Raw genomic sequence first — 25,781 nt, 5'->3', positions numbered from 1 at the left:
CCTGCTTCTTTATTAGTCTCAAAATGTTTCACCTAAGTTTCAAATTCTTGGCTCAGCATCAAGTACATAGACAATATCTTCGGTCTGATAGCTACCTGGCCAGCATAGCTGAAAATCTGTCTCATCTGTGCCAGGCTGCGGTTATTGAATTGCAATATAACATGGCGTCATTGACGGGGGAATGGACAGGCTGTTCAATGGGAAATTGTCAGGTGGATTGGTGCAGATAAATCTGAGCACATGTTATCTCCGTAGGCCTCTAGTTTTCCCCTTGCTTGCAATAAAATCCCTTTCTTCCATTGTATGAAATTGGTCCTGCCTCACATAAAGACCTGTTCTTGGCATGGTCAAAAAAAATCAAATCATACCACATTCTACTGCAGAGCTCCTCATTTCCTCCAGAGAAGGGACTGGAGTCAAGCTCAACAGCTGCATACCAAAACCAGGAAGAGAAGTAGACTGTGTAGTAGGCTTTGTAGACGGTGCTGTACTAAATTGCATGAACAGAAACTTGGAGAACATCAATGGCGGTACTACTGTAAATGTGCTAAATCAGGAAAAAAAAGATTTTAAAGTGTCTAAATTTATTAATGTTATTTTATTTAATACAGATTGGTATTCAAGGGTTCCTTGTAGCAGCTGGAAATGGCTCTAGCTGTGTGCTTGCTAACACAGAAACTTAGACCCAAATAATGTTCTCAGTAAATATAATTTAGATGCCAAAAATTCTTTGGCATGTCAGAAAGGGAGGAATTCATGTGATTATCAAGCACTTGACATATGGGAAATCCAAAATCAAGATTTCATTGTGTGTAAAATAATGCAAAAAGGGACAGTAAAATATCACAAGTGTATATTTCAGATGATTATAGGTTGAAATAATAAGCCCTTGAGTACATTGTGTTAAGCCAAATGTAAATTTTGAAAACAAATGTACTTACTTTTTCTTACTTTGTTTTAAAATGTGAATATTAGTACATTTTAAACGATACATGTGGCTTACATCCATGGAATTTTATTTCTGCTTTGAAGTGATGGTGAGGATAATACAAATGTTGGAGTGAATTTAGAACATACTTTCCATCCTCCAACTGTCCCTGAAAGGGCTTAGAAAACATTCACTGAAGTAATGTTAAAAATTTCTGTATACTCCAGAGAAATGCTCCTACATCATTGAACAGCACTGCAGTGTGTTTTGTCCGTTGTTCAGGGATTAGGTTGGAGAGCTGTGTGCCTGGATTATTCTCTGATTTAAGTGTGGGTAATAAGGTGAGGAGGAGTCAGGGTCAAGTGTAAGTAGTCATCTAACAAAGTAAGTCTGTTATCTAAAAATTAATCCAAGGATATCCTATGGTTACTGAATGGTCATAACTTCTTAATTGGAAACAGCAATAATTTAATATGATCTGATTAATTTTATATAAAAAAGTTTGAAGGGATGCTTTATAAAGACCTGATTTAAGTGGTGTATTGCAAAGGCATGTCCTTTGACTACTTTCTAGATTATCACTCCTCACCAAGTTCACAGGATTGGAGGAGCCTGAAATTAGAAGAGAGGCCAGTAGCTGTAAAACAGATTTTGTAATACAATCATAGCTATGGACTATACTTTTCTTTTTTTTTCTTTCTTTCTTCTCTTTTTTTTTTTGTCAGTCATGGGGCCTAACTCTGGGCCTGGGCACTGTCCCTCAGTTCTTCAGCTCAAGGCTAGCACTCTACCACTTGAGCCACAGCACCACTTCCCGTTTTTTTCTGCTTTAGTGGTGCTGATGAACTGAACCTAGGTCTCATGCATGCAAGGCAAGCACTCTACCACTGAGCCACCTTCCCAGCCCCATGGGCTATACTTTTCTTTCTGAACTTTCTGAGAGAAAGCTCATTCATCAGGATGTCTGATGTGAAGAAAAGAAATACAGGCTATTGATATTACTCATACCTGGAGATATTACTATATTTCATCAATCAAGAACTTTATCTTAGGCACATCTATCAGAGTGCCTAAAAATCCACCATGTAAGCATCTTGCCAATTCTTGAATACATCATTGAGTCAGGAAGACCCAATGTTTCCTCAATATATCTTGCATGGTATAAGTTCCTTAGAACCTGCCACTATATAAATACGTTAGAAACAATAGCAAGGAAGAAAAAACACTTGGGTCCCTATCTTGGGGTTCATTTCACTTAACACTTATTTGACTTATTCACTTATTCTCTTATTTGACCTTTTCTGCTTGTCCCAGACATAAATTATATTAATTATTGCAAAAAAGGGAAACCATGGGACCTATGTTTCTTTGGGCCTGGCTTACTTCACTTAATATAATTTTGTCCAATCTTTCCATTTCCTGACAAATAGGGCAATATCATTCTTTCTGATAGAGGCATAGAATTCCATTGTATATATATACCACATTTTCTTGATCCATTCATCTACTGAAGGGCATCTGGGTTGGTTCCATATCTTAGCTATGGTAAATAATGCTGCAATAAACATAGTTGTGCTGGTAGCTTTAGTATGGTCTTGTTTGTAATCATTCAAGATAACCTCTGTTTTCACTGTATTTGATATTGGTATATTTTGTTGAGGGGAAGAGAGAAAAAGAAATTGTTTAAATAGGGATACAGATTGACCCACTGCAACAATGAGATGTACAAGATGTTATGTTGAGAAATGAACTTTACAATTTCGTGGGGGGATGGAGGTGGGTGTAACGGTGGGGGTTGGGGGGTTGGGGGTGTAGCTGAGGAGGTGGGAGGGAAGGGATGGTAGAGCAAAAACAGAGGAAGCAACAATGCTGGATAAGAAATGTACTCATTACCTTGCTCATGTCACTGTAACCCCTTTGAACAGTATTTTCACAAAAAAACAATTAAAAAATAAAGAATTGCTACTATATTCAACATAAAAACAAAATTAACTCCCATGTCTCTGGAGGAAAATGAATTAACAACATCAACACAAAAGATTGAACGTCCATGACATATTTGTTCTTATCTTATCTAAACTTACTTCTCTAGTCTGTTAGAGAGGAAATATAGGATTTAGAGCATGATGAAATTTTCTGCTTACTAAATGAGTGAGAAATTTCAAATTAAAGATTTTCAGATATAACTTGGCAGAAGGAAATTAGCAGAGACCTCATCACATTAAATGTAGCTACAATTCTGGAAATGTATTCCTCTCTCCAAAGTAAATAAACAATACCTGACTTACAGTTTTAATTCACATTCACTATTGTATATTATCTATATTAATATCTACTCTTTGATTTTTTTTCCCTCCTCTGGGTTCCTGACAATGTTGCTACCCCCCAGTTACCATCTGGTGCCAGTAGAATGAAAAGATCATGTTCATAGATCTTGGAGAGTTGTAAGTAGGAGATATATTGCAAGCTTTTCTAAGGCATATATATCTCAAGGAATGGGAGATAAATCTCACAAAAGTTTAGAGTGCTGTTTATTATCTCTGTGGATTTTGGGGAGTCCAATTGTATTTTCTCCAAAGTAAAAGACAAATGCCTGCTTTTTAAAATGCTTTTTATTGTAAAAATAGTGTACAGAGGGGTTACAGTTGCATGAGTAAGGTAATGAGAATATTTCCTATCGAGCATTGTTACCTCCTCCTTTGTTTTTCCCCTACCATTCCTTCCCTCTCCACCTCCCCAACTCTTCCCTCCTCTCCCCCAAGTTGTAACGTTTGTTTTCAACAGTGTCTTGTACATCTCATTGTTACAAGGGGTAAACCTGTATTCTTATTTTTTTGTTTCTTTTGTATGTTCTTCACCCATGGTATAACCCCTGTTTTCATTGTATTTGATGTCCATGACCTGTATCTTGTATATACATTTTTCTAATTTGGGGAGGGGAAGGGAAATAACAAAATGGCTGCTTCTTGAATCATATTTTTTTTTCCAAACGTGATTGCCTACTGGTGACTTCTGATTTGGGAGGAAACAGATCCCACATATAGATGAATTATTTCCCCCTTTTAGCTTAGTGATCTACAATGCTACTACTTTTAACTGTGACTCAGAGCAAGAGAAGACTGTCTTGTGGATCACTTTAAAGAATGAAACCACTTTGTTAGCTGGGCTATTCACTTCAGGAAAGCCAATTGTGTAGTATTGGTATATTCTGGGCACCGGTTTTGCAAGTCCAGTAGAAGATTCATAATAAATATGTAAGGCTTTAGAAAAAAGTAGTGACCTCTTGACAAAACAAAATCTTTTTGAAACCCCAATTTTATCTTGCCAACTTGGAAGTCAGTGCAGTTGGACCTCTAATCAAAGAAACCCTATACATCATACAATGAACGAAGTGATATTTGGCTCTTTCAGTTACAAAGGTAGGAATGCCCAGAAACATAAAAGATCAGGATTCTGTTGCACAAAAGATAATTGAAAATGAGGTCTACAAGTTTTAAAGATAATGGAAAGTGAATTGTCCAAGTTTTAAGAAAAATTCATGGCTTTTATTTTTTTCTACTGTAATCATGGAAGACAGTGTCAAGACAGCACATTACTACCTCAGAAATGGAAGGGGCCAAAGTGAACACAAAACCTCTGACATGCGAAGCCTAAGTGGGACATTTGTTATGTTTTCATTTCACTTGTTACCATAACAAACCTATGAAGTTACTCCAATATTTACAGTGCCAACCCATAGATGAGCCAGCAGATTTTTTTATTCAACATAAAATAATAATAAAATACTTAATTTTCGAGGTGAACCTCATCTCAAGCAATAAGCCAGGCATGGTAACCTGTTTATGATCCCAGCTATGAGGGAGTTCTAGGCAAAACAAGTCCTTCTCAAAGTAACTAAAGTAATAAAGGTTTAGAAGTATGGCTCATGTTGCAGAGTGCTTGCTTAGCAAGCATTTAGATTAAACCCCAGTACCAGTGAAGGGGAAAAATGTATTATAAAGGTGTATTCTTTAAAAGTATAAAAGAAACTATCAGAAGAAATATCCAGAAGACTAAGAAATGAAGTTATAGGAGGGACAGGCTTTCAAAGGTTGGGAAGTAGATACTTGTTTTACCTTAAAACTTTTGTCCTATTTGATTTTTGAAAAGAAAATATGTGCATTAATTATCGTGACAATTATGAATATACAATTAAGCAGACCCCTATTATGTGCTAATGTGCTAATGGCTAATGTGCATTTTCCTCTACTATATGTTCAGATGAAGAAAGCTTAAACAAAATCACTTAAATTCTACATCTGTAAGATTGGAACTATGCCATTAATTTTAGAGTAGTTCTCAATGAGAATACTGAAGTCAACATCTTGCTATTAATAACAAGACTTTCCTGAGAGATAGGATTATAAAAACTCAGAGTTACTGCATAAAAAGTGCTTTAAAACTACTCGCAAACATGAAACAATAATAAGTGCTACTGTGGGTATTAATACAATCATTTAAAAAGTTCGTTCTTTCCTGGTATGCAAGCTGCCAAAAGGAAAGAAGGCCAAGGGGAAGAAGAGGGCTCTGGCCCCTGCTTTCGCAAAGAAGGACTAGGCCAAGAAAGTGGTGAATCTTCGATTTGAGAAAAGACCTAAAATCCTTGGCATTGGACAGGGCTTTCAGACCAATAGGAACCTCCCCCATTTTGTCAACTGGCCCTGCTCTATGCTGCTGCAGCTGCAAAGGGTAATCTATCTGCACCTGAAAGCACCTCCTGAGAGTAACCAGTTTACCTAGGCCTTGGGCCGCCAGCCAGGAACACAGCTCCCTCAGCTGGCCCACATATACAGGCCAGAGGTGAGGCAGGAGAAGAAGCAGAGGATGTTGGCACTAGGTGAGAAGAAAGCTGCCAGCAAAGGAGACCTCTCCACTAAGAGACCTGCAATCCTCGATCAGGAGTTAACACTGTTATCACCTTGTTAGGGAGCAAGAAGGCTCATCTAGTGTGGCTTACACAAGACATGGACTCCATCGAGCTGGTTGTTTTCCCGCCTGCCTCAGTAGATGAGCATCCTCTACTGCATCATCAAAGGGAAGCCAGGCTGGGGCACCTCGTCCACAGAAAGATAGGCACCACCATTGCCTCTACTCAAGTTACCTCTGAAGACCAAAGATCTCTGGCCAAGTTGGTGGAAGCTATCAGGACCAATTAAAGCGACGGACAGACATGAGATCCACCATCACTAGAGAGGCAACGTCCAGGGTCCAAAATCTGTGGATCAAATTGCTAAACTGGACAAGGCCAGGAGCTGGCCCACTAAACTAAAGTGTGCATTATTGATTTCTCTGTACATGAAGATAATAAAAATTGTCCTTTTAGAAGATAACATAAAAATTCACATATATAAATGGCGCATTTATTAGATTTTATTAGATTTTATTGAAGACATAAAAACAAAGTGTGTGTGTGTGTAAACTAAGCTATAAAGTTAGGAATGCAGGGGAAAAATCAATGCTATCATGCGGTTAGCTATTGAAATCTGAAAGTTTTGCATTTGCTATCTTGAATTCATGTGGATAAACATACTAATATGTCAAGGATGCTTTTCACATATAAGACATGTCTTACAATATTTTGTTTTCTTCTAAATAGAATTGTATGCAAACTTACCATAAGGTAGAGTTCAAGTAGAAGACTGCAAAAATCTTGATTTGAAACAACTCTACTTTCTTTATGACTATGTTTTATGCAAATCAAAACAGAAATAACTTGCTTTTTTATTTTAGGACTCTTCTAATATAATACTATAAGATTAATTCTTAAGACAAACCTTTTCCCACTGTGGAACTGGGAAGGATAGAACTTATACATCATTTTAGACAGTCTACAGCAATTCACAGAATTATTCAATATGTATTAAACTTGATAAAGTTTAATTTTCAATAATAATCAGTATGTTTTAAATATTAAAATATAATTAAAATGTAATTAAGACATGATCAGCTACCATTCATTTCCTGAGTATTTACTTGCTCTTAAAAATTTAACATTTTCTGTGTGATTGACTAAAGTTTTCATGTGAAATAAATAAATTTCACATGGGTTAGGTGTATATTTCAGAAATGTAAGTATTCTTAGATAATATTTCTTACTTTTTCGTATTTGTGAAATAACATGTTCTTCCAGTAGTCAATAAACAATGGGCTTTTTCAGAAGTTCCTTTAGAAAGCAATTGATTTTTACATATTCACGCTCTTTGGACTATATTTCTGCCCCATAAACTGCTGATTTGAAATTCTCTCTAACTTGTTCTTGTGACAAAGGCTATATTCTGTGAACTGTTAAATAACCCCAGTATTTGTGCCATGGTTGGTTAAACAGGAAATGGGCTATTTCATTATAAATAATGCACAAGTCCACTTTAATAAGAGACCATAGTGCGACCTTAGAAATTGCTTTGCATTTATTGATCAGTAAAATTGAAATATTTTAAAACCTTATGTGGCTTTATATGATCGTATCTAAAGACACTAGATAGAAAAAGAATCAGTACATGTTTTTTCTCTGAACTCGACCATAGCATTTTTCCCTGGGTCTCTCCACTAAATCATTTAAACAATTAAGATAAGAATGGTATGTGATATGCACAGCAACTGTTATCATTTGTTGACTAGATCATTAATGAAAACATAAATTCACGTAGATGACATAAGACCCATGGTTTTCTCTCATGGGTCAATCTAGCAGTGATGGTCCTGAATGACCTGAGTAACAGGGCAGGTCCTACACTGATGAATTAGCTTGAAGTGGAAATTATACTTTTTCTTTCTTTTTATTAGAATATATTTATTGTGCAAAGGCATTTTGTTATGATATTTTCAAAGATGTACAGAAAAAACTCTGATCAAATTTACTCTTTGATCAATATTTCATATAATTATACTATTTTAATGCTTAAAAAGGAGGATAGGGGAATATGAATATAAAATTTAAAAGCATCCTGACTTATATGATTTTTTCCACACTTACATATAACATATATATACATATATATATACATGTACATATATGTATGCATATGTTAGAGGAGAAAGTTTGCTAAATGTGTATTGTTTCCTTCTTACAGTGTTCTTGTTGCTGTACCTAGAATTACTAAACTTCAGATGTACTAAACTATGGAAAATTTACATTAAATATGTAAAACCATTTCTGAATATAAAATCCATCTTACTTTCCTCTGAATTGAATGTTCTGCAATGAACTTTGGATTTTATTCACTCAATCATCTGAGGGCTTAGGAAAGACTTTACTTGCACACAGCGCTCACAAACACACACACACACACACACACAAGATAAAAAAGTCAGAAGGTAATTTCAAGTAATACTTTGAATGATTATTTCAAATTTAGAGCCAATTGAGTTCTTTCTGAGCATAGTCATCAAGATGCCAAGATATTCTATCTACATCATTTTTCTCATCAAGTGGAGGTATGAATGAGTAAAGTTATAGTAGACATGAAAATAAGCCAGACACAGTACCACAGTTAATTTACATAGTATAAAAAAAAGTTCCTCAGAAAATCTCTGAAACAAATTGTGCCAAGTAAACTTCCTTTAGTACTAGAATATCAAAATGTTATAGACTGAGGAACAATATCATTCTGAAGATGGCCTTTCAGTCACTTTGCAATTAATTATATTCGTTTAATTATTTTCCTTGTATAATATAAAGATAATTTTAAATGTTTATTACCTTAGATTAATTCATCTAATGATATGCTTTCTAACTGAAATCTGACTACTAATTAACCCAAGAGGGTGAATAAATAAAATGTAAAAGATAATATAACATTTAGTCTTAATATCATTACCTAAGGTCTCCTAATTCAATGCCCTATCATAATTGTGTTGGTTTTTTTATACTTTCTATGAAATGCATTGGAGACAAAGAACAAATCCTATTTAGTGTATCTAAACAATGCAGTTTGCTTAGATTGGGTGAACACAAGGCAATTAAACAAGGTACATTGGCAATGAGGAGACCCTTAAGAAAGAATACTATCTTGGATTTCTTTATAAGTATGGACTCCTTTGGTGTACTGGTATTAGGATGATATTTACAACTCTGTTCTAACTTTGTGGTGGAAAAAGCACTAGGCAAACTTGGTTACCATCTCTCCTCAAGGTTTTCTATTTTCTTGAAATATGAGTAAAAAATGAGAATGAAATAGCTATATTAATATAGAACTACAATATTCAACTTTTTTAAAAGTTATTATTAGAGGAGAAAACTGGGACAAAATGAGGGAGAGGTGGCTTGTTATCTGACTTATGAAACTGTATCCCCTCTGTACATCACCTTTATAATAAAATGTAAAATAAAATAAAGATGTTATGAATTTTGTTATTAATTCAATTTTTAACACCTAAGATTGGATAAAAAGTGGAGAGGAATATTTTTTGAAGCTAGGAAAGAATAATTTTAAATATTAGTTTATTATTTTATCCCAAAGTGTAATGTGTTTACTAGATCACTCTCTTTTTACTATAGTTGTCTGTTCAGTTGTGGTGGCATAGAAAATGTCTCCATTATATTTAACTCCAAACTATTCCTTCTTTCACACAGACCAATTATCCACAGCTCAAAACAGAGCAAAATCTATAGTAAACCTTGTTAATGAGGGCTAATGAAAAGGATATAATAAATTAATAATATTGCACAAGACTCCTATTGTATCTTTATCCAATTTAATGTTTTAAATGGTCTTTTATTCTTTGTTCTTATCTGAAATTTCAAATTATCTTAGAGAGTTGAGAAGTGTAATTTATGTGATTATAAAACTGTACTTAAAATTCTATAGGTAAAACATTGGCATAGGTTCAAGTCAATCATTCTTAGATACTCAGGTAAATAATTTCCCACACATTTAATTAATTTGTTACTTTTATGCTAATTTAACATTCATTTACTTCAGAAGTGGAAAAAATGTGAGGCAAAAAAAAATCAAAAGATGTAAGTTGACAATTAAATTGTTTTATCATTCAGAGATTGCTTTCTGTCATTTGTAAGACTACATGTACTAGAGGTATAACAACAACAACAAAAGAGATAATGTGGAAACCAACTTACCTGCAAGTAGTCTTACATTTTTTTTTCTCCTGAGAGCAACTTAATCAAATATAAAATCTCTAAAAATGTACGCTTCTAAACAGGTTGGTACCATAGTTTCCGATTCCTCTTAAACACAAGCAAACAACAAGTGGTAATGCAGTTTTCATGTGAAATTTCTATTCCTGAAAGGGTTTACTTTTTCAGATGGCCTCCTAGCTACAGAATGAAGTCTGGGAAATGAGGACCGAGGAGAAGTTGTGTGTTAGCTGGGGACAGAGATGGATTAGATCATTTTAGACAGGTGGCTGATGATGGATGGAGGCGGATGGGTAAATCTCTGGAGGAAGTGAGTATTTGCGAAAGAAACGACTCTACCTGTATAGCCCAGCGAATTGTCATCATTATCGGAGGTGGGGATTGGCGTCCCGTTGTCCTTCCCCCTCTCTAGGTCTTCAGGGTCTGTCGGAAACAACACCAGAGCTGCTGATGGGGTCACAGTAGTAACAGTAGTTGCCATTTCGATCACAGCATGTCCAGACACAAGGAAATCCACATGTGACAAAAAAACACACAAGGACAACACACAGCACACTTCTTCCTCGCCCCTCCTGCGGCACGCTGAGGCCTGGGACGGTCTCAGCATCATGGTGCAGTTTTCCCTTCTTCTCCTTAATTTCCCTAATTCTCTGCTCTCTGCCTGCACCTTTGCCTGCACTTCAAAGCTGGCAAAGGGCTCTGACTGCCCTCTGTGAGGCGGCCAGCATGACTGAGGGAGCATATGGAGGAGGGAGAGGGCAGGGTGGCTGAATGCTAGCATTGCTAATTTCCTACCTTATTGTTAATCAAAGCTATTGACTCTGATCACTCCCATCATCGCTTCATCTCCTGGCAATTACAGACTCGAGGGACTGTACCTCAGAGGAGAGGGGGAGGAAGGGGAGGAGGAGGAGAATGCGATCTTGTCAACTAAGAGAGAAGATGGTAATAATGTCCTTTTTCTTAGAAGCAGCAGAGAAAGTGGCGTAACATTCTATTTCCGAAGGCAACTCTTTCTCATCTTAATGGATTGAGGAAAAAAATATTGAAATGAGTACATGAAGAAAAGAGCATCTCACTTAGAGTGCTTTGCTAAAAAAAAAAAAAAACCAACAAAAAAACAATCAAAATAGCTTGAGATTCAATGTTACAGCCCCCTACTTAGATATTTTGTATCTTCCCATTTCCTCAATAAAGATGTTATTTTTATGTTCATTCAAATTGCAGTCACTTCCCAGTGGGGAATTTTAGATGTAAAGTCTGAGCCCAACCCTCAGAGTCCAATCTCCAGTGGCTATGGTGCGATGGATGGATAGAGACAGAGGTGTCCTGTCTCCATCCACACACAGCCATGTGTGTTAAGATAAATGTGAATAGTGTTTATGGCTTCTCTGCTGATAAGCAGACACAGAAAGAATAAAAACCACGAGTGTCCCTCCTAAATCGAATAACAGATGGAGTCATAGGTCACTCCAGTTGCAGTGTTCTGCAAGCTTTTGATCACCTTAACCAGGATCTACAGAAGATTTCTCAGGATGAGCAGCAGAATGGCACAGCTGTTTACTGCAGGAAAAAAGCCTGTCACTTTATGAATGAGGCAGCAAGTGCTCACAGGTAATGTCCCTCCAGGAGCTGCACAGGCATCATTAATTTTGTGTCACAGCTTGCCTTTTGCTGGGTCAACACACTGGTTCTTAGGCACCGCTATTTAGGAATGGTGCAGAGATTTTTGAAAAGGAATGAAAAGTCTTAAAATGCATCCTTCTGTGCTTCTTGGAAATGGCATATTTGATAAATAGACAAATAAGGAGAATAGATAAATAATCCACCACTCTCATCTCCCATCATCCCTCTTTCCTACTTGAAAATGTCATAGGATGAACTGGATGTGGCTAAAGTGGAAATCAAAAACAGTTCAGTGCAGACAAAAGGGGAAAACAATCCGAGTCCCTGCTTTATTCACACTTGCCTCCTCTCTAGCTATGGATTTGTCATAGTTATTTATATGGTTGACTTTGGAAATGGGCTAGACATGGAGAGCATCTCTGAGCTTTTAAAATAATTGTTTATGTTGTTTAAGTCAGTTTTAGGTCTCATCTGTTAAAGAGAATGAGAAGCAGATTTTTTTTAGGGGGGTGCAGTTTGAGGCAGTATTGGACACTAGAATGTTGGGTAATAAACTATATAACCTTGTTTATGAGGCCAGCTAGGAGACTGACAGAGAGAAATGAAGAAATTTTTCTTGTTCAAATACATTTAAAGGCTTTTGAGGAAGGAGATTACCCTACTTCTCAATCAAAGATATTTTAATATCTAGAACAGATCTTGGTAAGTGAGGTAAGCCAAGCCCAGAGAGACAAACAGAGCATGTTTTCTCTCATACATAGAAGCTAGATATAAAATACAACTGTTTATGATAACTTATACAGGCCACCAGGCATGCGCACAGAGCAAGACTAAAAGAAGATACATATAGGGGAGGAACCCAGACACATAACTCCTCTGAATTTTTAAGTGTTATTTATTGAAATAAATTTCTGGAAATGCAAACATGGGCTTTTTATTATTGTTGCTTTTGCTGGTCATGACATTTGTTTTTGCTTTGTTTGCTTGTTTTCCTTCTTTTATGGAGGGAAGATGGGGGGGTGCAGATATGCAGGGAGGAAGGGACAACAAATGAAGTCAGGGTACAAAGTAGGTACTACACAGAGAATGACCTATGCAACTTGTGGGCAGGGACAAGAGGGGGAAATTGTCAGAAAGTGAAAGAAGGGGTGACATTGTCCAGAAAGAAATGTACTTATGACCTGCCTTATAAAATGGTAATCTCTTTATATACCACCTTGGTAATAACAATAAAATTATATTAAAAAAGTGTATGCTATGAATGGATGAACATATCACAGTGAACTCCCCCCCCACCTTGCAGTATTACTATATTCTAATATAAACAGTATATGGATGAATTCCTTTTTTAGTAGCAAATGTAGATTGTCGATGAAAGTCCTACTTCTAATTTATGTAGTTATTGTTTATTTAAAGTGAACACACACATTTATAAACACCTTATTAAAATATAATAAAAAGTCCATGAAACTAGTAATAAAAACTCATGTGCAGTTTTTTAAGTTTTTTTATTAAAATATAATAAAATCCACACACATCCATAATATAACTAAATTTGGTAGTTTATACTACATTGCCTCACCTTAGAATAAGGTTTCCAACTATTCAAGCTTCCTTGAGAATGATGGTGGTATTACAGAAACAATGGAGATAAGGAAAGTCAGTTTCCTCTCATTAGAAAGGAAAGGCCTATTTAAAGCTTTTCCCTAACTTTAACTTACCCAAAGTTGCTTTTTTTTTCACGCATCCTGCTTTGGGCTCCTTTTTAGGATCAGAAGAGAATAGACTTTGCATTAAATCAATGAATTTTACCATATCTATAAGACACATTCTGTCTACCTCATGCTGCCTTCTAGTTAATGATATGCTGGCCATAAAGGAAACAAAAGGTACCATTTTTACTAACTCCACTATTTATTCTTTCTCCTCCTTCTTGTCAAAATATAACAAGATAACATGAACTTGCCACCTGACCCACTGTTCAGGAGATGGAGGACAATTTCAGAGTCCCATTGATACTGACTTACGTTTTTGTTAAATAATATTGATTTTTTTCTTTTGAGCAATGAACTAGAAGATAACGAGGTGAGAGGCTATTTTGTTTGGACTGTATTTGAAGGTCTTTTTATATCCAAATTCCAGATTCAGGGCCATGTATCCTGGATTGAAGTAGGTGCAGCTGTGAGAGATGAAAGCTCTCCTTCCATCTAGAAATTCACTGGCATGGCAGGTGCTGGGTTTCATGGTTCTCATTACACTAGACATTTAATTTCTCAGTTGCAGGTACTTGTCATTTACCCACCTACCTACCTTACATTGAACCTATGACAATGAATTAATGAAGAAATGGTAACTAGCTTTGCAAAAAATTCTTAAGTGATATACTCAGAATCTGAACCAACTGAACAAAAACATTTTCTTCAATTCATTTTCTGCAATAGTATAAGATGTAAGGGAAAAATCAAATTGCTATAAATGAACTCATATGCTATTGTATCCACTCCCCCCAATATCCATAAAATCATGTGAATCATTTTTATAATCACAAAATGGGAATCTTGGTGCATGCACACGTGCATGTGCACACACAATCATATATATCTGCGTCTGAAAATCCGATGGATAATTACAATTTTATATCAGAAATGCAGCCTCTTGTGAAGCTAGTAGCCATGTGCCTTTCACTGTTCATGCCCAAACATTTCTTGGTTTCTTGTGGTGCAAACAGATAAAATCTGCCCTCAGCAATGATCAATGATACAAACCTCAAGGTTAATTCCAGTCATTATTCTGTATAATACAGTAGATTGGCCTACATTATTAGATCTCTTGTTCCTCTTATTTAAATGAAATTTTGTGATTTAATTTAGTATCATCAATAGTAATGACTAAGAGTAAGAAGCCAGGTGCGTGATACAGTACAGTGTATCCTATGAAGCCTTCCTGCAAACAATGCCTGACCTGAACTCAGTGAAGAGTTGAGATTTAGTCTGTTTACAAAAAAATAAAATAACAACAAAGGCCTTTGTTTTAGAAAATACATGTGAAATAATTAAGGGTTGATACTTTTGAAAAATTTTAACTTTCAAATGACTTGAGAGAAGTCAGAGCCAAACCGTCACTTTGTTAACAGTTACTCAATATATTATGGATACTGAGAGCTTGTTTGGGAAGTACAGTTACTCATCTACCCTTGACCAAAGACAAGACTGGTCCTCCTCTATCAGGGAAAGTTGCCTCCTACGACCAATGTTCAGCTTCAGGAGGGTTGCATATAGAGAAGTATGGGAGAAAGGGACACCTGCCTAGCCAGCCAGATCATCGAATCAACCCTGGTGATCAATGGGTGACAGCCAGATCCAACTCAGTGTATTATGAAAACACTCAAAAAAGTTTAAAAGGAAAAAAAATGTTTAAAGGAAAGTGAAAAAAGTTTGAGCAGTTCAAACAATTCCCTATATTGTGCTACAAAAATTCATGCAGCAAAGTTTCTCTTCGAACTGGTGGTGTGATTAAAACAGCTAATAATATTATTTTCACAGTGTACAGACTCATACCTGCAACTAATATTCTATCTACACTTCTCTGACTTGTCCATTATACCATGGTGATACTGTAACACTGTTGTAATGCAGAGGCCTAAGAGAAAAACCTGGAATTTCAGCTTGAACCTTTTGTTACTTATGTTTCATTTTTTTTTTTATGTCAAAGTTTGAAACTCTAGGACACCCTCTCTGTCTGATGTATACTCCTTTCTGTCATATTCAGTTATGCAAATAGACAATAGTACAAAAATATTCCTTTTTTCCCCTATTGTACATTTCCAATCTGGTTTCTTCATAGATTTGCATTATTACTGTGTAAAGATTTGGCATTAATTGACATTTTGAAGATGACCATTAATAAAAGATTAGGGAAAAGCAAATGAATATAAACTACTATCAATATGAGAATTGTGTTCTACAAATTGGATCAATTCTCATTGATTCTTTCCTCCTAATCAAGAGGAATGCAGGGAATGGATCCTTTAATGGAGTACTGAGAACATTTAATTAGAAACATAGGCAATGAATTACAAAAGTAAGTACCAAAACTATGTAAAGATTGAAATCTGCATCTGAAATAGTAAAATCTCTAATTTTATATTATAAGGAGAGTCAAGCTTATTGGCTGCTATATCTCTTTCAAAGACAAAGGGATAGAAGAGATAAATGGTTATTCTGAAAAATTAGTTTAGATAAAATGAACCAAAATGTTATAATTGAGGTATAATTTTTATGAAAAAAATTTTAGTGTCTGGATAATTCATCCAAAATGTAAAAAAAATAAATTCTTAATAACATTGTTGAGAAGAGAAGCATTCAAGGAAGTTTGTTCTTTTGGGTTAGGTAAAATAATCTTAATAATAAGTGCAATTTGTGATTTTAATAATGTACAAAAGAGCAAGTTATCTAAGTAAGCTCAAAATTCATGTTACTGCTTTTCTAGTTTAGTTGATTAGATGACTATATGAAATAAAAGTGAAGAATACTGTACTGTCTAATCATAAATAACATTTATATAAATTTAAAATGTATCTAACCCATCAATATCTATACATGCCCTCCAGTCTGATATGTTTCTGTTTCTCTCCTGATCTTAACCAATACTGTATCTTCCTCATCCCTGCTCCTATCTTACAGATACCGAAACTAAAGCTTCCAGGTTTTTTGCCCTCCATTTTGCAACTAGGAAAGAATGGACTTGAAATTTGATTATAGACGATTTCTGACTGTAAGGTAGTACTGTTTTTTCCCCTGTTATTATTATTGTTGTTTTTGCTATATCGTATGGATTCTACTTACTAGTCAAATTAAAGGAACTAGATGGAATTTCAATAGCAAATCAACAATAGGAAACCAGATTATCAATTATTCTCCACTCACTGGATGGTAAGATAAGAAAACTTCACAGATATATTTTTCAGCTCTATTAAGTCTATCATCAGAACATCTTCACTGTTTGCTTATTAACAAGATAAAATATTTAGTGAGGAAGTTAGCCATACATACAATAGCTATCATTAAAATAATTAAAATAGGGGTTATAAAGTATAAGATGTTATCCTGAAGTAAAAAACAAAAACAAAAACAAAACTGTTCATTTAGGGATCAAACTATTCAGTCAAGATAAATTCAGATTTTCTTATATTCATTCTTTCTCTCTTCCTTTCTCTTTTCCTCTCTCCCTCTCTCTCCTCTCTCCTTGTCTCTTTCTCTCTCCCTCCCTTCCTTTTTTCCTTGTCTCTCTTTCTCTCATGTTCTTTCTTTCTTTCTTTCTTTCTTTCTTTCTTTCTTTCTTTCTTTCTTTCTTTCATTCTTTCTTTCTTTCTTTATCTCTCTTTCTTCTTTCTATTTTTTGCTTTTTCTCTCTTTCTTTCTCTTTCTTTCTTTCTTTCTTTCTTTCTTTCTTTCTTTCTTTCTTTCTTTCTTTCTTTCTTTCTTTCTTTCTTTCTTTCTGTCTTTCCTTCTTTCTTTCTTTCCTCTTTCTTTTTCCTTTTGGCAGTACTCAGGGCCTGAGTATTGTCCCTGAGATTTTTCATTAAGGCTAGTCCTCTACCACTTGAGTCATAACCCCACTTCTCTTCAGTTCAAACTGTGATCCTCAGATATCAGCCTCCTGAGTAGCTAGGATGACAGGTGTTAGTTACTGGTGTCTGGACTGGATCAAGTTCATTTTTGAACATTATTTCAAGAGTATGTTATTGCAAGCAACTTCTAAGAAACAAGAATGGAAAATTTTAAGAAATTGTTTAATATAAATTTTAAATAAAGTTTGCAAAGTTTGTACTGAAAATAATATTATTCTGGATGTATGACAAGGATATACCTTTTGAAATAAACTTAAAGTGTGGCTATATATTATGAATTGTAATTGAAAGTGTGTATAGATGAAATTCTGGGGTATAATTTTGCTATAGTCAATTATTTTAAATGGAAGTAGCTGTTCTAAGTGAACAAATATGAATTACTTTATTATTTTCTTTGCATTTTTAATTATCTGAAATATTATATTCACTTTATATTTAATTCATAGCTGCATTATGGTAAATTATTATTTTTGACAGAATGTCATCTTTTTCCTGGACATCCCCTCAAATATATATTTCAGGAAATAAAATCATTTTTAACTTTAATTCTGGCTAGGGTTTTACTAGTATTTCCTGCATGCATGTTAAAAGGAATTATTGGTAAACTGTAAAAAAGTGTAATAAATAGCAATAAAACTTAAAATGGAAGGAAATTGTTCTATTAGTAAACAATAAGGCATTTCACGTATTATGTCAGGTACGTAAAAGGTGTTTTTCTGTGAGCACCCTCTAATTTGAACAATGAAAGATATAGCTATGTAGATGAAAATTTAGGTATAAATAAAAATCAACAAATATAAGGTAAACTTCTGAAATGTTAGGAAAGTAAATGCATTAATGGATAAGTCTTCAACTTAGAGTAAAAGTTCTTAGAATAAAAGCTTTTAACTCATTTAAATTCAACCTAATTTGACAAAACAAGGAAGACTGACTTCTGTTTGGAAATCATTCTATTGATGAAGAGAGGCTTATAGTGTAAAAACCATTTATTTCTTTTCTAGATCTCTCCTAATGGAAACATTGACAAAGTACAGCCCTTAAAGTAATTGGGAAAATTATTCTGCACTGTGACACATTTTTCTTCCCAACATATCTGAATGTTTGGTAGTAAACTTCAGGGAGGTTTTTATATGAATATTAAGTGATTGCTATCTTTTATATGATTAGAAACCAATCCAATTGTCCAGCTAAGTTCTGCATTTATTCAAATCAAATCCTTGACAGCATCTGATGTGATAAGTATGTTGGTGGAATGGAATTTAATCTGCAGAGATTTGTTGCTCTGAACTTTTATCTCTGAGAGTTAATTTCTTGTCCATTTTGCTTCTAATTCTGGCTTTCTCTTTTTTGTCGCCTTTTTAGTTATTCTCTCCACCCACTTTGCCCTGGTATTCAAAGGCTTTTCTTTTATTGTGATCAGCATCTGCGTCTATTCCACTCCCTGCCAGTCAAAGCATAAGGTAACTTCAACACTGGCTAATTAAATGGTGCTTGGAGTTAGTTAACAGGTGGTGTTCCAGCTGCCCTTAGAATATGTACAAATATATCTTGCATTTTTTAAAGAACCAGAATGGCACAATAATAATATCTAAATTACTAGAACAATGATTTGAACTCAGGAAGAAATTAAATCATTCTTCTTTTGTAGAGAGAGAAGTAAAGTTTTAAGGTATAATGATTATTTCTGAGACATTGAATAAGTACTGAGTTCTGTTTTTTTTAAGCACACAGTATGCAAATTTTATACAATTCCTCACAAATACGTTAAAAACTGATCACTGCTATTTGGACAAATATGCAATGGTATTCAGGTAGGATCCAATAATTTCTTAAATTCATCTGAAGTATAAAATATGTGGCCACTACAATCAAGCATATATAATATTTATTTAATATGGTGCAAGTTACAAGTCCACCAGCTGTATAACTCTGGATACTTTTTTATTGCCCACATTTCTTCATCTGTAAATTACAAAGTGATTTGTACTTCACAGGAGTATTGTGGGAACAAAATAAGCAACTATTCATAAAGACTTTTAATGCATTTCTGAAAAGTTATGTACTGTCAGTGAATTAGTCTTACAATTAATCCAATTAGAAATTATTTTTAAATGAATAAATAAAAATATTATTTCATATTCTTCCTGTAAAGAGAAAAGACTTAATGTTTCTATTTTCACGTGACAAAGTTGGAATATATGTATATATGTATATGTATATGTATATATATATATATATGAAAAGTGAACAATGTATCTGTTAAAATTCTAGAGGATAGCTCTTGACATTTCTGATTGGTTTCCTCAGTCCTAAGCATTCCCTACTTTTACACGGTAAGCCCCTCTTCCTCATGAAGAAAGGTTCCATACAGACAGTTTGAATTTAGTTTGCTTAATTACCCAGTTGCTTTGTACTCACAAAAATAAGGTCATTTTTTGAGAAGAACAACATTAACAACAATTAATAATAAAATCACCGGGCATATTTCTTCACTGTTGGGAGACATCTCTACCGCTTTTCCCAAATGTCTTAACATCTGCCCCTCTTCGGCTGCCTTTTAAAGAGAGACAGAAGTAGGCTTGGTACCTTGCTGGGAGGTGGGCATATGAACATTTGACCCCAGGTCAAGCCATAACTTCTAGTTCCTTTCCACCTGCTCCTCCTCCCAGATGCTAAGAGTCATGGCTGCTGTCCGTCTGTACCCATTAAGGGCATCTGTAAGTTGGCATTCACTCAGCTACTAAGGGAACAAACTTCCCCTGCAGTGCACATCATTGTCTGCCTTTTCTAACCGCAGTCACGCTTTTGCACTCTTCCTTCTAATTGTGATTCTGGTTATTGGGGTCATATTATGCTTTCAGCTTTTCTAAAGGTCACAGGGATTAGCAGTGTCCAATGGCAGGCACGACTTACTCCCCATTCATCCAGCGCCATTGATTTTCCCTCAGTGTGAGCCTAGTCACAATGGTGGTTACATTCTCTTCCTTTCTGGACTCTGTTATTTTCCTTGCATCCTTCCATACTTCTCCCTGGAGGCAAGCTCTGTGTAACCAGGGTGTGGAGCACAGGTCTACTCTTGATTCACCACTCTACTCTTGATTCTCCTCCCTTCTATCATTATATTCACTTAGCTCATAGATTACTACTTCATAACCTGAAACTACATTTTAAAATGACTTCTAATTAACGACACATTTATTATATATATCCATAATTACACAGATAATTTAAATATACTTATATAGAACCTACAACATATATATTACACTTTTGATTTTCCTCTCCATGATGTTGTTTTTATTTTTCTCTTCTGCAGATTCCCAAACTTTAATGTATATGTTTAGTGGGGAAAATCTGACCAGATTTTTTGTCATCAGAAGTATAGTTAGCCATTTCTCATTTATGAATCTTTTTCCTGCAACTGTAAATGAATGGAAATTTGTGTGACTGAAAACTGTGAAAGTAGATATTCTGAGGGAACTTGCATACAGGTGTACAAAATGGGAACATGTTAGAAAAAATATTTTATTAAAATATGTTATCAAAAATTAGGCTGGGAATGTGGCTTAGTTTTAGAGTGTTTGCCTTGCATGCATGAAGCCCTGGGATTCCTCAGTACCACATAAAGAGAAAAACGCAGAAGTGGCACTGTGGCTCAAGTGGTAGAGTGCTAGCCTTGAGCAAAAGAAGCTCAGGGATAGTTCTCAGGCTTTAAGTTCAAGCCCCAGGACTGGCCAAAAAAAAGTAAATAAAAACAAAAATAAAAAAATGTAAACATACTAGGTTTCTAGTGTTCATATTCAAATCATAGTAGGGAGTTAAGAACGTAAAATAAAAATTACTTTTGGGGTAGCAATGCCCTTGGCTGACAGGGAAGGCCATTCATTACTGAGAGCTAATAGTATAAAATACAATATGTGGCAGCTCTTTGTAGATTTTTCTTGTAGGACTAAAGTGAGAAGTGACTTAATATTTGGTTAGATTATCTGCTTGGCTCAGAAGAAAGATGTGATGAACAATAGCTTGCCCATTGCAAAATAAGACCTAAGAGCAAGAATGCATTTAAGAAACTCTATTGTATATTCAACTTTGAAGATATTGTAACCAATCAGTTTGTGCCTTGTGCTACAAAATCCTTGAACACTAGTGCACATGTATAGATTTAGTGGCCAGTAGAGTATTTCTCATTTAACCTTTTCCAGTATAATTTTAAGACTTTTCAAATGTTTACAGTGGAGCTGGGGTGGGGGGCTAGCAAATGTGAACTTCTATTTGCAATGGTGCAGGTCCTGCAAATAGTCATACATGGAATACAGAAGGAAGTATGAAAAGCATCAGTAACTAATAAACACTAACTAATACTGTTTCCATTTTGCTACCACTTTTTAAAGAAGTCAGGATTGTAAATAAACTTACTTTCCTATAAATTGGACAGGACAACTTAAGTTTATAGAAAAAGAATAAAAGTTATGCTGCATTCTATATATGGCCAGAATTATTGTAACCACTCATAATTTTTTTTTGGAAATATAGGATTTATAAATAAATAATTTTACTTTGGTAAATGGAGAAAGCAACTTTGAAAACAGTAATGTGCAACATTTGACTTTTCAATAGGTCTTAAGACTTCAATATAGATCTTAAAATATTAATAGGAGTCAGAGTGACACTAACACTGGCACTTTTTTTTAACAAATGGATGCTCAGACTTGCATTAGTTATAAATTAATACAAATCAATCATACATCAAAGAATAGGTACCTTTATTCTTTTTTTTTTTGTCGGTCGTGGGGCTTGCACTCTGGGCCTGGGCGCTGTCCCTCAGCTCTTCAGCTCAAGGTGAGTGCTCTACCACTTGAGCTACAGCGCCACTTCTGGTTTTCTGGTGGTTTATTGGAGATAGGAGTCTCACGGTTTTTCCTGCCCGGGCTGGCTTTGAACCGCGATCCTCAGATCTCAGCCTCCTGAGTAGCTAGGATTACAGGCATGAGCCACCAGCGCCAGGCTAGGTACCTTTATTCTTAAGATTACTTTTTCTAGGATGAGACATAGCTATTTGTCAATGTTAAAACTGCTCTGGAATGTGTATTTCAATGCTTAGCTATGATTCCCAAATTATCTGATAGCCTAACACCTGGTAAGTAAACTTGCCCAAAATATAAATCTTTCATTGACTAAATTGCTTGCTTATCTGTGATTCAACAGGCTCTGGTTAAGAAAAAAACAACTCCAATCACATAAAATTCTGCCAAACTAACAGGTATAAAACATAATTATGAATAAGAAAAACACAAAAAATAAAAATGCTCAAATACACATAATGCAGGGGTTGACCAGTATAAAAAGGATAGTGGCTCATTGTATTTCACAGTTCATTGTATTGCTTCACATCAATCTCATGTGTACTTAATTCACTGTGCCATTAAAAGTTCGATTATTTATTATACTTGCAAATATTCCTAGTCAGAAAGTTTAAAAAATTATTAACGTTAAAAATTTGAGATAATTGTAAGTTTATATACAGATTATAGGAAAAAGAAAGAGGGAAGGATAGAAAAGAAGGAAGAAAGGAAGAAAAATTTCATTGGTAACAGTGAAAAATTATTTTCATAGAGAAAAAATTAGTACGTAGTAGATTACTATGTAGAACAAAGGCTGTTTGGAGTCCTATGATCCTACTATAGAAGACATTAAGTCTGTGACAGTGTCTAAATGTGGTTAAAAATGGGAATAGAATTGCTTACATAAAGACGTGCTCTAGAAACATGGTTTTTGAACATTCATTTCTTTCAGGTGCTTTAAAATATGCATTCAATCAATTTCATACAAATGAAGAAGTTGGTTAAAAGAGCAATACGTAATTGCTCTCATAAATCTTTACATTATAGAATTAATAGTAATTGTAAGAAACTGTATTTTTAGTTTAATGTACAAGGATTGTATAAAGAAGTTTTACTTTGATGTTTGTATGTATTCCAATAAAGTGATGTGATCAATTTACTCATATGAAAGTAATTATGTTGGGTGGTATGTAGATTTCTACAAATGTATTAACTGAAATATGGTAGAATCAAGGGACAACTCAAATAGTACAATTCCTTAGAAAGCCAAATTAAAAGTTCAGCAAAGTAAACCACCAGGAAAAGGTGGGGTGGGGTCCAGGGACAAACAAAGAGAGGGAAAATGCAAACAAGAATCCAATGCACATCCTACAAAATTAAGAAGAGTGAGGGAAAGAGTAAGTAGGGAAGCAATGAGTGAGCCTGTTGAGAGGTCTGACACTGATCAAGATATATTGTATTCATAAAATGCTTTGTTAAATGGCAACTCCTTTGTACACCTACTTAAAGATATATGAAAATATAAAAACTAATAAAACATATAATTATGATGGCATCACAAGGTTATTAGTAATTTCATTTGGTCATTTACTATTTGGTAGACAGTTAGGTTGTTTCCAGTTATTAATCATTTTGCTTGAATGTCATTTAAAAGCCTTTTCTGCAGAGGTGTGTATGTTAGAGGTTAGACTCAGAATATCATGCATGCTAGACAAGTACTCTTCCACTGCTAGTTCCCCAACAGTTAGATATTTTTTTCTATAATGTTGTTTTAGCTATTTTAAAATGCTTACTGGGTTCATACTACATTTACTTAGAAGACCTTTGGTAATATGTCAATATATTCATAAAATGTGTAAGGATCAAATTAGAAAAGTTAATATAACTTCCCCACATATTTGTCACTTCTATTTATTGGGAGTATGTCCAATTCTCTAAACTAGCTATTTTGAAATATGCAATTAAATGTTGTCAACCATAGTTACCCCCTAAAAAATAAAAAGAGGAAACAAATCAACCCATTAAACAAACTATATTGTTTTTTCAATGTGAAAGTTATAAGGAAAATAGACTTTTACATACAAAATTTGCCTATGGAAATGAATGTGTTTAACAAGCTTAGAAAAACTTATAAGATTACATAACAAATCTCGATCAATTGATACATGGATTAACAAGCCAACACCATAAAAGATTATACAAGAAAAAATATCATCAAACTTCTTGATCAATTTCTGTGAAAGAGATTGAAAGAATACTGATGGGGACTAGACAGTGGATTCTCATGAATTTAAACTTCAAGCTTTCATTCAATAAACTCTCACAGCTTAGCAGAAAAAGTTTGGGTCATATTGTCGTTATTTCTTTTTCAATTTGATTAAAATCCTTAATAGCACAATAAAATAAGATAGCATAAAATGGCCACCTTTGTAGTTTTTTTTTAATGTCACATAAATAGTGACAGAGATAAATACATATGGGTAATTCTATAGGTGATACAATGTAGGATCTTTAATTGTTAAGCAATAACTGTGCTGGGCTCAATCTTTAGCTACCTAAGAATACTTTAATAGATGATGAAGGAAATGCCTCATCAAATGTATTGGCTAAAACTTTTCTACAATATTTTATTTATGAATCGTAAGCTTTATTTCCAGTACAATAAAATTCTTTACTTCAGAAACAGTCTTAAATGTACAAAAGCATTCTTAAATGTACAGAGCTTGGAATTGTCCCTGACCACCTGTCATCAGTCATGTTTAAAGAGGATCCTTTGAGTGGACTCCAAGAGTCTCAGGGTAGGTTTCCATGTAATAAAAATGGAAAAGAATAAAACACTGAAAACATTTAGAAAGGAAATGGTCCATAAAAATAGAACCTATTCATTCTCTGAACGATATTGATTTATTGTCATTTCTGTAAGCATCAGATAGGAACTCAGAATATACAGATATGCATAAACATACCCTTGTTTGTATGCCAATATATATATGTATACATAACCTGGACTTAAAGAGAATATGCAGTATGATTACTTAAAGAATAGTTTTTCATAATGTTTCCCTTGCTAAGCAACACTGTGTAGAATTAAATGTATACTACTCATAGAACAGTTAAAATGATAAGTAAAGGAAATATATGAAGAGTATTAAGAAGAATAAAGACTACTAGAGGAAAGATAAATATGTCCATATTCATTTATATGAAAAGGCAAATGTGGATATAAAGTGTGAAAACAAGCAGCATGTATTGATTTCAAGGAGAAGACAAATTTTTGGAAAAGAAAATGGTTAAAAGATATACTTACATTAATGGCTTTGGTATATATTGTCACAGTTTAACTGATATGCTAAAATTTGTTGGAAGAAATGGATTAGTTTGGAAAGAAATACAAATGAATGTTTACATCGCTTGGAAAACACTATCTCTGATCAAAACCAGATCGAAGCATAGAAGAAACCCTGTGAATTTAAATATTTTAAATACTTAAATGTAAATATAATGTAAGAACAACACTAAACATGTCACCTTAAATTTCAGTTTATGTTTCTTTTTTCTTTTTCTTTCTTTCTTTCTTTCTTTCTTTCTTTTTTCTTTCAGTCCTGGGACTTGAATTCAGGGCCT

At 34.4% G+C, this 25,781-nt stretch overlaps 1 protein-coding gene and 1 pseudogene across 5 annotated transcripts in view; one reads left to right on the top strand and one right to left on the bottom strand.

Annotated features, from left to right (window-relative positions):
* LOC138832630 (large ribosomal subunit protein eL8-like) overlaps window positions 1-6,334 on the top strand; it is a 79,429-nt pseudogene extending 73,095 nt beyond the window's left edge.
* Robo1 (roundabout guidance receptor 1) overlaps window positions 1-25,781 on the bottom strand; it is an 820,976-nt gene that overhangs the window by 450,233 nt on the left and 344,962 nt on the right. For 4 of the 5 annotated variants that reach the window (XM_070030453.1, XM_070030457.1, XM_070030452.1 and 1 more), the window contains exon 2: window positions 10,401-10,484. The exons of the other annotated variant lie outside the window; for it this stretch is intronic. In XM_070030453.1, coding sequence (XP_069886554.1) covers window positions 10,401-10,484 — 84 coding nt within the window. The remainder of the gene's footprint in view (window positions 1-10,400; window positions 10,485-25,781) is intronic. 5 annotated transcript variants of the gene reach the window in all.

The sequence above is a fragment of the Dipodomys merriami genome, unplaced genomic scaffold (genome assembly GCF_024711535.1).
Source record: "Dipodomys merriami isolate MVZ:Mamm:240054 unplaced genomic scaffold, mDipMer1.0.p SCAF_2, whole genome shotgun sequence".
NCBI lineage: Eukaryota > Metazoa > Chordata > Mammalia > Rodentia > Heteromyidae > Dipodomys > Dipodomys merriami.
Note: the sequence above shows the minus strand (reverse complement) of the source record. Positions and strands in the feature narration are given on the sequence as shown.